General features: G+C 41.2%; 3 protein-coding genes across 12 annotated transcripts; 2 read left to right on the top strand and 1 right to left on the bottom strand.

Moving 5' to 3' along the window:
- The first annotated feature begins 7 nt into the window (after positions 1–7).
- Positions 8–4559, top strand: cnbpa (CCHC-type zinc finger, nucleic acid binding protein a). Of its 2 annotated transcripts, none has more exons than XM_088398822.1 (5): positions 8–163; positions 2580–2706; positions 2866–2931; positions 3072–3267; positions 3583–4559. In XM_088398822.1, exons 2-5 carry the CDS (start codon positions 2583–2585, stop codon positions 3692–3694), a joined length of 498 nt encoding a protein of 165 aa, XP_088254948.1. In that variant the 5' UTR covers positions 8–163; positions 2580–2582; the 3' UTR covers positions 3695–4559. The 2 variants fall into 2 exon arrangements, with proteins under 2 accessions (XP_088254948.1, XP_088254940.1); XM_088398814.1 differs by lacking the exon at positions 8–163 and adding an exon at positions 1268–1409.
- Positions 4560–5116: 557 nt separating this feature from the next.
- On the top strand, positions 5117–9239 carry LOC148402240 (haloacid dehalogenase-like hydrolase domain-containing 5). Its single transcript, XM_088398714.1, has 8 exons — positions 5117–5353; positions 5998–6201; positions 6283–6395; positions 6487–6580; positions 7453–7486; positions 7618–7792; positions 7892–8080; positions 8227–9239. Exons 1-8 carry the CDS (start codon positions 5237–5239, stop codon positions 8621–8623), a joined length of 1323 nt encoding a protein of 440 aa, XP_088254840.1. The 5' UTR covers positions 5117–5236; the 3' UTR covers positions 8624–9239.
- Positions 9240–9751: 512 nt separating this feature from the next.
- On the bottom strand, positions 9752–12204 carry gp9 (glycoprotein IX platelet). 9 transcript variants are annotated; one of them, XM_088398750.1, is made up of 4 exons: positions 11342–11388; positions 10921–11006; positions 10762–10806; positions 9752–10578 (listed from the first exon to the last, which is right to left on the bottom strand). In XM_088398750.1, exon 4 carries the CDS (start codon positions 10575–10577, stop codon positions 9846–9848), a length of 732 nt encoding a protein of 243 aa, XP_088254876.1. In that variant the 5' UTR covers position 10578; positions 10762–10806; positions 10921–11006; positions 11342–11388; the 3' UTR covers positions 9752–9845. The 9 variants fall into 9 exon arrangements, with proteins under 9 accessions (XP_088254876.1, XP_088254902.1, XP_088254867.1 ...); XM_088398776.1 differs by having other exon boundaries at positions 10983–11006; positions 11342–11358; XM_088398741.1 differs by lacking the exon at positions 10762–10806 and having other exon boundaries at positions 10920–11006; positions 11342–11380.
- Positions 12205–13609: the final 1405 nt, after the last annotated feature.

Below are 13609 nucleotides of genomic sequence, written 5' to 3' on the forward strand. Positions count from 1 at the left end.
AGGGAGGTCATCGTGTATTTTCACAACGTTGTAGATTGCATTTATTAATAATCCAGCTAATAATAAGTACTGTATGGTGTACTTAAAAAAAAAAAAAAAAAAAATCAACGAGGATCGACCCAGGCTACGGGGCTTCAGAAAATACTTTGCAATATAAACTCAAGTAAGTGCGCCATCATCTGGACATTTCAGGGCAATGCAACGGGATTTTCATTTAGCGCTCAGAGTAATTCAATGGAGATCCTGGCCTTGAATTTGTAAACTCAGCCGTTGCCGCCCCCCCCCCTTTTTTTTTTTTTTTTATTTTTTTTTACAGTAGATATTTTTTATCATATCATTGCATGCGCCTGTGCATTGCCCTGCATTTTAAATTTAGCAAAACATACATTGAAATCAGAAGTCATAGAAAACGACTGAAATCTGGAAAAAGGTGGACTAATTATTTATTTACCATTAATTTATTCAGGTAAAGCAATTAAAACTGATTCTCATTTACATTACCTATCTGGCAGCAGGCAGCAGAGTAAAAAAAAAAAAAAAGCCCACATTGCCTGCATCGAAGTCAGGCAAATGTACCAAAATGAAAATAGCAAATCCATTTTGCAGAAAATATAAAGTAGACACATTTGATTTAAATGGTAGGCCACACATGTAATCATTGGGCGACAATCAATCAAACTTAATCGTGAAGGCCAGAACTGAGACTTGGACTTTGTTTGTTTGTTGGGATCCTTCGAGGCAGTCATTCATTCCACTAAATATGATTGTTCTGTCACTGTTCTCTTGTATTTGGAAAGATCATTTTAAAGACATTTTCTAACTCTTCAACCCTCCGCACGTCTTAATGTTAAAATAAATGCTGAATAGTCCCGTGAAATGTTAGTGTTTTTGTTGTTTTTGCAAACACGGTGAAAAAGTAGTGTTACTGTGGTAGTGTTTGATTATGTAACCCTTGGTGACTAGTGCTTTTTAAATGTTTCTGTTTCTGTTTCTATAAAAGCAATGTAAAAGTTATTGGTGCGGGATTATATAACAATCAAATAAAATAATACAATGTTTATTATTATTATTATTATTATTATTATTATTATTATTATTATTATTATTATTATTATTATTATTATTATTATTATTATTATTATTATTATTATTATTATTATTAGTCGTCATCCAGGTTAGTCAATTTAAGGAAGCGAATGCTGTTTTGACCTGCTGATTGGTTCATTCATAGAGGCGGTGTCCAGACCTTCTTGCTTTTCATTGGTTGTTGTCAAAGCACGCGGCCAATCACTGCATAGGTTGTTACTCGTTTCCGTGAATGACAATTCAGGAACTCCTGCTCACGCTCACACCGCATGTAGCGCAAAAGAAGGAGGCGTAAACACTGACAGAGCTTTATAGCTATCGAGGTAAGAAATGAACCACAATTGTCCACTGCTCGTAAAATATTTAATACTGACGGATGTCAAACGTTTAACCAGCACTAAGTACTCTACCTGGTGAATTGGACCATTGGTCGGTTTTTAGTCAACTTGGACGTTTTGAGCTCGTTTACGGAGCGTCAGGACCTCAATCAGGCCTGCTAACAGTAGGCCGCTGCAACGACTTTGGCGTGTTTTTCTTGGGCGGGAAATACGTAAAATTGCTTGTAAAAACTCAACCCAAAGCGTTTGATGAAGCAGTGAAAATGTTTTTGGGCCGGAGAAAGCCTTTTTGTGTCGGAGGCGGGAGCTTTATCGTCGACTGAAGCGTGCCTTTCAGTCGTGATGGTGCGTTGGAGAGCTAGCATGGGTTAGCATGAATGTTGTGTCTCGACTGCGCAGCAACATCAACGTGACTAGGCCCGCGTTAGCATAGCTTCAACCTTTAGCATTGAATTGCTTTCCACGGCGTCATCGACGCAGTTTCCAAGTTTGGGTAATCGTTTTGTTAAATACTTAAGCAAACGTTATTTTAGTCCAGTTAAAACGGCGATATTTACAATCTTGGCGAATGTTAAACGCACATGATACTACGACATGCTGTCATGGCCATTTTGATGTGGCGCTCTGCATTGGACGATTGAAAGTGATGCCAAAGCTTGTACACGAAACTCGTGGGCAAGCTCACGTTGGGTTTGATGGAACAAGTTTTCTCACCGTCTGTCAAATGAGATTTTTGAAAACAAACTTTGCAAAGCGTAATTTAACACCTGTCCACCGTTGGGCACTGCAGATGAGGTGATTGATTACACATTATCCCTCAGTCTTCCCGACTTGATGTCTTCAGCACCAAATGGGATGTTCGGCCAATGGTGTTCACGGCATGATTCCATCCTGTAAGTTAGCTGGATAGTTGTAGATGAAGCTGAAACCTTTAAGGTTAGAGATACCCCCTTGTTGGTTGTAGATTAGGAAAACCCTTGCCCAGGTCATAGCCTGCTCGATGTGCGCCGCTTCTGTGTCCATCCCAAATAAGCGTAGATTAAATTCAATGCTTGTTTTTCAAGTCAAAATTTGGAATCCAATCAGTGGATTGGATTCTTTTTCAAGCTGTGTGAATGCAATGGTATTTATAATGTGCTGTGTTTGTTTACTCAGGTTATGGAGATGAGCTGCAGTAGCGAGTGCTTCGGATGTGGCCGTCCAGGTCACTGGATCAAACATTGCCCAAATGTGTGCGGAAGTGGTTCACGAGGACGCGGGCGAGGCAGGGGGCGAGGCAAGGGTACGAAATTCTAGTTAGGCCACACCCTCAAAGGATTTTTATCACATATTTTCATTGCATACTTTATTTGGCAATTTGGCCCTAGCATGATAAAGTAATGTAAATAATTCATAGCCCTTCCAGGTTGCATGGTTTAACCCTCGGTGTATGTCAATCCAGACTTGAACTGCTATCGGTGCGGAGAGTCAGGGCACTTGGCCAGGGACTGTGACCACCAAGAGGATGGTGAGCACTGCCATCTACTTATTCAAGAAGGCCATTGAAGTTTTGATTGCGCCATTCAAGCACCATGTCAGTTAATATCTGTTGGGAAGCTGTTGACACCTTGGACCGCCCTTGTTTTTTTTATCCCCTCCCCTGCTCAGCGTGCTACAACTGCCACAGGACTGGCCACATTTCTCGTGACTGTACTGAGCCCAAAAAGGAGAGGGAGCAACTCTGCTACACCTGTGGCAAGTCCGGTCACATGGCCCGTGATTGCGATGCCAATGAGCAGAAGTGCTACTCCTGCGGCGGCTTTGGCCACATCCAAAAGCTTTGTGACAAGGTGAAATGTTACAGGTGAGTATTGGCTATCTTGTGGTATTGTCTTGGTGTGGCCCTAAAGCCCTGATCCCATTCAGCAGCAAACCACCATAGTTTTGAAATCAGCAAATGTTGCGTTTACAGCAGAATTTGTCAAGGTAGCAAACAGTTTGCCAAATTTTGAACATGTACAAGATTCCTTTGCGACAAGAAAAGTATGCGAGCATCCGCCCCATGTCAGGTGAACATCTGCGACCTTGAACGAACGCAACATTTGCTATCTTTGAAAACATTGGTAATTGTTCTCAGCTCAGTGAGATAGGTGCTTAACTGAGCTATTGTCACCCGTAGGTGTGGAGAGCTTGGTCATGTCGCCGTGCACTGCACTAAATCCAGTGAGACCAACTGCTACAAATGTGGAAAGGCGGGCCACCTGGCAAAAGAGTGCGACGAAACTGCATAATCGGTGCCCCCTGTTGCCCCTCCTTTTTTTCAGATTGATGGTTGGTTGTATTATTTTTCTCTGAGTCCTCTTCACTGGCCAAAGGTTGGCCAATAGAGGCTAGTCCCGGGCCAGTGAGCCTCTCGACATGTAACGAAAGGGGTGAAAAAAAATCTTTCTGCATTCAACACAAAAATGTTTTAGTTTGGTAGCGGTGTTCTGTATAATGCTTTGTTAAAGGACCCCCCTTTCCAAGCCGCTGGTGATCAGAGATTAATCAATGGGACTAAACTTTGGAAACTGTAGGACCTCTGAGCTCGTGGAAGTGACTATCTTGTCAAGAGATGAAAGGGAGTAAAACCAAAACCAAACTTCCATGTATTGTCATTTTGGTTTGTTTTTAGTGGGTTGAGTTGGCCAAGGGGAGAATGACATTGAAACATTTCATATCATGATGCATTTCAGCACTACACGCAGCTAAGCAGGAGCCGACATTTGTTCTTGCAAAGATACAAAGCATTTTGGAGGTATCACAGGAGGAACGTCTATTCTAGAACTCTGTTTACAATTTAAAGAAAATAAACTTGCTAGGCCGGGATAGGTGTTTTCCTTTAAAATGGCCTTGAAATTCTTTTTTGTTTTGTTCTTTTTATCTTGACAAATTTAAAACACCGTGACCAGTTGTCACAACAGGTGAATTTGGAGTTATTTGGGAATGAAAAGTTTTCACAGAAATCAAAATGTTATTTTTGTACAATATCACTTAGACTACTGTATAAATGCCATTTGCTTGTACTCAGTTTTTAAGTCGGAAGGAAAGTGCAACTGAAGTCCTAGAAAATAGAAATGTAATTTTAAACTATCAATAAAGCTGGAGGAGCACGGAGTGGACTATGTCTGAATTCTTTGAGTTGTTTATTAACTTCTTTGGCTAATTGTCATGTTTGACCTCTTTTGCTGAGCTTTATGTTCGGTTATGCTACACCTTCAAAACTTGGTGAAACCTTTAGCGCAGTACATTTGCATGTATAATTTTAGGTGCAATCGCATTCGCACGCAAGAAGCTCAATAAAACTCGAAAGATGACCATGTAGCGTGTTGACAGATCAGCTCAGGTTTCCCTGTCAAATTTCATCCCATGCGGCAAATGAGAAGCGCGCAGCACCGTCGAAGCAGTAAAATGGAGAACCCGAGTGGAGGCACAGTAGAACGCACGCAAGGAACCGCTGCAAGGAAATCCCGCTATGTGACTAAAGCATGGACGTGAAATTACACAGATAATCGTAGGAAGCGTTTGTGTGAGGATCTTTTGTGATCCGTTGCTTGAGAAAACAAGACTCGTGGTGTTTTCGCCTCGGTGTCTAAAATGGCAGCGAGTTTTTTTTTCTTCAAGACTGCATGCTCCTCCTCCTGCTGTTTGGATCATAATGCGTCATGTGACGCCACAGGGCCCTCGCCCAGTCACATTAGAGCAGGTAACGTCAGAGGAGGAAAACAAGGGGCTGGAGCCAGCCGGCTCGTTCGGGCTCAACCGATTTTCTGGCTCAGCAAGACGGTCGGGAAATGAGGGGACTCCTGCCATTGTACCGGGGCCTTTGCTCCGGCGGGGCTGGCCGTCACGCGAGGCCAATCGCTGCAATATTCGGTTCTCGCTGCGGCTTTTGCGGAACTAATAGCAAGGTACGGATGTAACGGCTCCCGAGTTTGCCTAGAAAAAAAGATGTTGACAAGGCGATCGCTGGTTTGTGCCGTTACATTTCCTTAAGGATCATCGAATTGAGACTGTGTTTAATGCTACGTGTGTTTTGGAATGTGCACTGCTGGCGACCACAAAAGAGGACCCAAACTTGTTTTGTTTGGCCAATTCGATCAGCGACACTGCTCTAGTGTGTTGTTCCCAGATATGTTTGTCACACTGTAACACACTGAAGGTTGCTGCTCAAAGTTGTTTTGGTGCATCGCACTGCCATGTTACTTAAAGCGCTCACACACACGAGATGCGGCTCTTTGTGAGTCTTGCATCCAGATAACACAAATTTGTATTTAGTCAACACAATCAGACCCCCAGATATTTTTACAAGTTGTGCATTGGCACACTTATACCCGACCTTTAAATTGTTGCAAATATATATTTAAACAGAATAAGAATACTTTAGCTAATACTGAGCATTTAAGTATAAACACCTGAATCAGGTAAAATAAATAAATTTTAAAAAATTATATAATAATATATATATATATATATATATATATATAATTACAACTGTTTCTTTCACAACTACATGAAAAGTGGTTCTATGGTATCCTGTATGTTTTGTTCTCAGCCACAGCCAAACTTTGGCTTGTTGTTTGACATTGATGGCGTTCTCCTCCGTGGAAGGATGCTAATCCCCGCTGCCAAAAAAGCCTTTGAGAAGTTAGTGGACTCACAAGGACAGTTTGTAGTGCCGCTGGTGTTTGTTACAAATGCTGGGAATTGCCTCAGGCAAACAAAAGCAGATCAGCTCTCCCACATCCTTGGCGTACCAGTGAGTTGATAAAGAACATGTTGGTTTAGTTATCCATTCATTCAGTCCTTCTATTCATGAACTGCTTCATACTCATGACAGATCACTCAAGATCAAGTCATTATGTCACACAGTCCACTGCGGATGTTCAAGAAATTCCATGACAAGTGTGTGCTGGTGTCAGGTCAAGGCCCAGTTCTGGAAATTGCCAAAAAGTATTCTTCATTAATTATTATTATTATTTTTAAGTATGATCTGTTTAAATGGTTGTAATTTCAATGATGTTTTTCCTTAATTCTCTCTCAGTCTGGGCTTCAATAACGTCATCAGTATTGACATGCTGAGGGAATCGTTCCCACTTTTGGACATGGTGGACCACAACAGAAGACCCAAACTACCGGTGAGAGGATCGCATCAATCCATCAGTTTAGCTATTTAAAATAACAGCTGTTAATTCGTGTTACAAAAACCTGGCTAAAAACAGAAAATGATGGTGTATCAAAGTGCTTAACTCATTTTAAAACTGAGCTATGTATTGATCCAGAATATTGTGTCATGGGACAATAAACTATGACCTGTTCTGCCTTGAATTCTAAAATTATGATTCAATGTTCAGAGAAGAAGAAATGTGATACTTTCTGACCCTTTTAATAGGAAAATATTTACCTTTCATTTTTAAGTACGGTAAAACAATTCAGAAATGATTACATTGTCATTTTTACTCATAAGTTTATATCCTGATTTCCATGATAATAATTTCTGAACATATTGTTCAGTTTTCAGTTGCTGTGTTTGAAGCAGTCTATAAAAAATAATTGATTTACATTCTAATTTTTATACCATGTAAATATTTTTTTTTTCCCAATTGTGCTTTACTGTACAATGAACATGTACATTCATACGAAATTTCAAGCATTTTTGGTTAAAAGATCTATTTACGTATTGTAAATGTATGAAAAACCTTGAAAGAGGACTACCTTTCATGTTCTTGCCAAATCACAAATTATATTTAAAACAGCCATATCTACCCGAAAAATTTAAATTAGATCTTTTTCTTAAATCGCTCAGCTCTCTTGTCGACAGTAATCACTCTTCAGCAAACCTAGGTCATGTTATGTCAAGTCACACTGCATCAAATCACATTAAAAACGTATATCCTCTCAGTCACATTAAAAATAAAAAAAGGGTCCCATAAAAGATAAGGATGTGCAAATGAACTTAAAAGTATCACTTGACATTACATTAAGTTAAAGTTCATTTATCTCTTTGCAGTCCAATCCTGTAGGTAACCTTCCCAAGGTTGAGGGTGAGTATTCTTTCCTTCTCTGGAAGATCTCAAAAAGCCTCCAAAAGGATTTTGAAGCCACATTTAGATAATCTATCTACCATGCTTGTTTGTTAAGATTTTTTTTTTCTGATATCATTTCATCCATGCAGCTGTGGTTCTGTTCGGGGAGCCAATTCGATGGGAGACCAATCTCCAGCTCATCATAGATGTTTTGCTCACCAATGGCAATCTCAGTACCCTTCACCAAACCCAAAATGTACCTCACCTGCCACTGTTGGCTTGCAACATGGACCTGTTATGGATGGCCGAGGCACAGTCTCCAAGGTAAATCTCCTGCTTCAGCAAGTTTCATTGTTTTGGAAACAGTTGAGAAAAGTTATTCATCTGTTTTATTTTTTTTTTACCCTCCATATTTTGTATCAGATTTGGCCATGGCACATTTCTCGTGTGCTTAGAGAATATCTATAAAAAGATCACAGGTAAAGACCTCAAGTATGAGGCCCTGATGGGAAAACCAAGTGAGCTGACCTACCATTTCGCTGAGTTCCTCATCCGAGGTCAGGCCATGGAGAGGCAGTGGAAACGTCCTATCACATCCCTCTATGCTATAGGGTAAGATTTTTTGGGGCGCACATAGGCAAATCAGTTACAGCCACTGTTTTGTGATAAATGCAATTGTCTCCTTTTTCATGGACATCATCTGTTAATCGTGCCAGAAGTGCTGAATAATATCCCCCCGTCCTTCGTTGTATTTGTAGGGATAATCTAATGACTGACATCTACGGCGCTAACTTGTACAACCGCTACCTGGACGTGAGAGTTGCCAGAAAAAGCCCCAAAGCCATCGCCAAGATGGCGGCCGCCACAGGCTCCACCGCCGCAGTGCCCGCGGAGGATGACGCCGATAACATGTGGGAGAGCGAGCTGGCGTTGCCCGCTGCCACTTCCTGTAAATCGGTCTTAGTCTGCACGGGCGTGTACGACCCCACAGCTGAGGTGCCAAATGACGCGAGCCACTGCATCAAAGAGACAGTTTTCCACGGCCACCGGGACTTTCGCTTCGACCCTGCTCTGGTGGAGCCGGGCCACATTGTGCAAGATGTGCAAGAAGCCGTTGAGCTCATTTTTGAGAAAGAAAGGTTTGTGCCTAAATAGAGAACGACATTAAGGAAGGGTAGACTCCCGCCCGTTACACTGTGGACGTTGTTTAACCACCACCGAGGGCTTGAAACTCTCAGAAGTGGGCCGAATAGGAAAAAAAAAATGCTTCTATTGCAGTAAGCTGATATCTGGCTTTTGTGATAGTTGCCTGGTTTTCTTTAACGGAACTGCCTTGTTTTACTCTATTCAATATTTTTTAGTCCACATTGATGTTGGTACTAAAAAACCTGAGATCATCCTATATTTGTTACAAGAGTTTACTGTTTTTATCAAGCATTGGACCATTGTGGAGGCCACCTTTGAGCATAGCACTACAATTGTTTACATGTTTTAACCCCTAAAAATCTATGCATGATCATGACAAACCTGTACTGTATGAACAAACTGTTGGCTGTGCAATATTGTCCCCGAGTAGTTTTGCATTGAGCATACTTAGGAAAGAGAGACTTGACCAGTATTTTTATCTTTGTCTCATGTTACCTGTTCACCGTTACACGCGAACCCTACCTTTAACATCAAAACTTCACTTTGTTATCCATATCTGACTATTTGTAATGTTTTCTTCATTGTAAATAGCGCAACTCGAAAAAATATACGCAATCATTGCAAACGAGTGTAATCTTTAATCAGCCATATGGACCTGTAATTATCTGCTATGAAATGAGCTATGGAGCTCCAAAATTTTCTTTATATTCTATGCACTTTACTAGACTAAACACGGTATGCTGATTAATATTGCGTTTTTCAAATATGAATAAAGCAAGCAAAAGCCACCTGTTTCTATCCACTTAGGTCGGTGGGCATTTTGCAACTTGCTGTCGACGGAAAGACATCACAGAGCCTAAAGTTTGGTAATGTGAGGTTTGCAAAATGAGCCCTGAGGCACTTGCGATGTCATTTATAGTCAACAGCAAGTGGCAAAATGGCCAACCCGTAGGATGAATCTTTTGTTCCTGCTTAATTCATATCCCACAAACACAATAGTAATCAGAATGCCACGATTCGACACGCATTGCAAATAGATTTTCTGACTTTAAATAATTTACATGAACTCAGCGATCAGTTCATAGTTTAGAATAATGGACTGACTTAAAGTACAAGAAAATAATGGAACACTTCAAATTTACAATTCAAATGATTCCATCTTTATTATAGGAGAGTCTCCTATTTGAAGTTTTGTAGTGTAGTTTTCATGAAATGTCTTTCAATAGGTGCCTCAGATAGCCTTAATCTTAATATTGTGTTTCTTCTGCAACACATCAAGCACCTGTGGAAGTAACTCCACGTTAACAGGATGCCTTTCCAGATCCTCAGTGAGTAGCTGAAAATGTTGATTGACAGCTGACAGCCTCCTCCTGTGTCTCACCCGCAGTGGATGCAATGAGTCAGCTTTGAGTCGCGAGTGTCTTTCCTCAATGTTAAGCGTGAAGGTGCAGTTTTTGGCCAGTCTCAGGCTCCACAGAAGCAGAACAATGAGGCAGCTGAGCATTACTCCCATCACAGCAGCAGAGGTGATACTACCGCAACCTCTCGGGGCGCACGGGATAAAGTAGTCATCAGTGAGTTCTGTGATAGCTTTCTGAGCCACTGAGCTGGGAGTGAAGCATATAGGCTCCTGAGAGACGGCAGCCCTGTTCCGCAAAAGCCAGTTCCTCATGTATTCAATGCCGCAGTCACAGTGGAAAGGATTACCGGCAAGGGAGACTCGTTGAAGGCCCAGCGCTTTGTCAAACAGGCCCGAGGGGATGGTGATGAGGCCGATATCCTCCGCAAGGAGCTCCGTGGTGTCTGATGGCAGAGGAGGCAACTCCCTGAGGTCAGGAGAGGTGCAGTTGACGAGCAACCCAGCAGGCTGGAGGGTTGTGCACAGGCAGGCCTGACCAAGAGCCGGTGCGGTGTGCAGTGCGGCCCAGAACAGGAGGTGTGCTAGTACCGCACCAGAGAGCATCCTGAAAGACAATGACAAGACTGAATGAATAAATTCATAGCACAACGGAAATGCGGAACAGACAATTTCAGTTTCAGAAGAGCTGGATTCAACATTTGTGGGAAATTATACTCCTCAAAAGAGCTTTAATGCAACATATGTACTTTTACGAGAGTATTTTTGTTACAAGCTGCATTCTACCCACTTTTTATCAGAAGCAAGGCTTTAAAGAACCTCATTTACAGGACACCTGTCAGAAATGAAGCAATTTACACATGTGAATTGGAGTTTGTCTGCAACTTGCTCAGTGCATATTCAAAATGTGCAGGAAGAAAAGCAATCTACAAAGATTAGTTGGCATAACTCATTGTTGTGTTGAATACAATCAAATAGATGAATGGCTGGATATCTTGATGTAGCGCTTACACAGCTGTCGCCGTAACAAAGAGCCTTTCAGAACACACACACAAAGAATAAAATGGATGTCAGCGCGTCTGAAAAACATGGGTGTCCCCAAAAAGTAGAGTTAGAATTACAGTAGAGTAGGGTTTTAAACTCAGTTTAAGGTTCAAAGTAAGGTTTCAAACTCATCTCGGGTTTCAAAGGTTCAAAATTAGGCTAGTGTCACGGATCGGATGGAAATGGAGCAGGACGACCAAGCCCAGCTTGGACCAGGGTTTACTGAAGAACGCAAACTAACAGACTCGGCAACTGACATGACTTAACAAAACCTAACAACGAGACTGACCAAAAAGACGTGAAACAAAAAGACAGGGTGACATTACCAGGAACAGGAACCAAAAAGACATGACATGAACACACGCACACAACGATCCGGGGGGCGTGAGGGGCAGACAGGATTTATATACACGACAGGTAACAAGAGGCAGGTGGGAATAATCAAACTCATCATGGGCACACAGGAAGGGAGGGGCGAGCACACAGACAGAAACCAAGACCACCAACACTTAGTGGAACAGTTGGGGCTAAGGCGTGACAGCTAGAGTCTCAAAGTAGGGTTTTAAACTAGATTTAGGGTTTTAAAGTTGGGTTTAAAACTAGGGTTAGGGTTTCAAAGTAGGGTTTAATACAATACTAGGGTTAGGGTTTCAACGTAAGATCAAGGATTTAAAGGAGTGTTTAAAACTAGAGTTGGGGTTTTAAACTAAGGTTTCAATTTTGGAGATAGGGTAGGGTTTTTAAGTAGGTTCAGGTTTTCAAAGTTTCAAATTGGGGTTAGGAATTCATATTAGTGTAGGATTTCAATTCTCTGCTTCAAACCTGGGTTATAGTTTCAAAGTGGAATTTTAAACAAGGCAGTTTTAAGGGTGTATTTTGTATTTCTATAGGCCTTAGCAATGGATATTAAACCATTTTAAGCAGGCATCACAATCAACGTTTTAAGTGTAGACAGAATTCACATGCTATGTATGAGGCCTTCTGAAATTTTAGGTGGTAAAGCCAAAAGTAAATCAAACAGAAGTAAACCAACCTTTCACGGACAAACCACCAGTGTGATTTCTCATGATCTCTGTGCTGTCGACATCCTTGAATTCTTCTTATTTATTCGTCCAGGCCAGCATTGCACTGAGAAGTTAAATACTGAATATTCAGAGCTCTGATGTGTTTTAGTATGACGAGTGGCCCTATGATGGGAATCCCCCTGCTCGGATGAGATAAGAGTTTATCTTTTTCAAAAAAAAAAAAAAAAAAAGAAGGGGGCCAATGAGGCGCTCACACATTGCCTAGTAACTAGCTATGGAGTCACTACACTACATCACTTATCGGGATCACTCTTTCTTATATTATTTATTTGTAATGGGAATTTAGATACAAACCAAACTTAATAAAAGAAAAACATGACAGTTCAGCAAGAGCATGTTTTGTACCGCAGTCACGTTACAGGTCTACTTTTAACCTGCAGGTGGCGCAACGGCGCTATCTTCGGCTGTCACTGACTTAGTGATGTGCATTCCAGTTCTTTTAAGCGAACTGAATCTTTAGAATCGGTTCACTCAAAATATTCGTTCAAACGAATCGTCCCCTCCCCTACACATACACACTGATCCTTTTATTTATTTTTTTTTAACCTCAATAACACACACAACTAAGCAATACACCAGACACAAAACAATCAAGTAAACACACGGTAGTGTCAACAACGGCAACGCACACAATTTTCTCTATATTACAACATCCCGTGGGAACAACATATACGCCAAACAATACAACTACCCCCCCAAAAATATATATATAATAATAATCATTGGCTCGGTTATTCACACATTTCTTTCTATAACACAACACCTATACTAGTTTTGGCTCGTGAGTGAAATGAACGAATCTTTTCAGTGAACGAGAGTGACATATTGGAACGCGGCCCCGATGTACCTAATGGAGTGTCCGTGTCATTCCCTCGTTAAGTGCACCTGCATGAAAAGTTTTAGCTCCTTCAGAACGTGAAAGTGACCAAAAACTTTTCACGAAGGTGCGCTTAACGAGGGTCACTTGGAAAACATGTTGGAACGCGGCCCCGAGGACTAGCGCTTGACACCTGTGTAACAAGGAATAAAACACCAGACAAGTTTTAACAAAAATATTTATTAAAAATAATAATAAAAGTAAATTTCAAATCAGCAATCTAATGTAAAATTGCAGTAGATATATTGGCTAACAATATTTAGGCGTATATATGCATACACGTTATTTAAAACCTACTATAAGTGTTATAAAATCAAGATCGCCCAAAGAGAAGTATAATCTCCCCGTTGTTGCATAACGGCGCATCCCTTCATGCAAGAAAGTTAGCCGTTAGCTTGGAGAAAACGCGCATAAAAGAAGTGTTTCAGTGAGTGGTTCTTTCTTTCCTTGGCAAATCGTAAATCTACATTCTGGCTTACATAGTTCACGCCAGGAGGGAAACGCAACACGTTCACTGACTGATCCGTTAATGCACGGGAAGGAAGGCAGTTGACCCACTGACTCGATCGCGAACGGGAAAGTCAGGATTCGTTCCCTCACTTGAACGGGAAGTTACGTCATTTTCTTCTTCG

This window comes from Syngnathus floridae, chromosome 2, assembly GCF_059516105.1.
Source record: "Syngnathus floridae isolate MCC-2025c chromosome 2, RoL_Sflo_1.0, whole genome shotgun sequence".
Lineage (NCBI taxonomy): Eukaryota > Metazoa > Chordata > Actinopteri > Syngnathiformes > Syngnathidae > Syngnathus > Syngnathus floridae.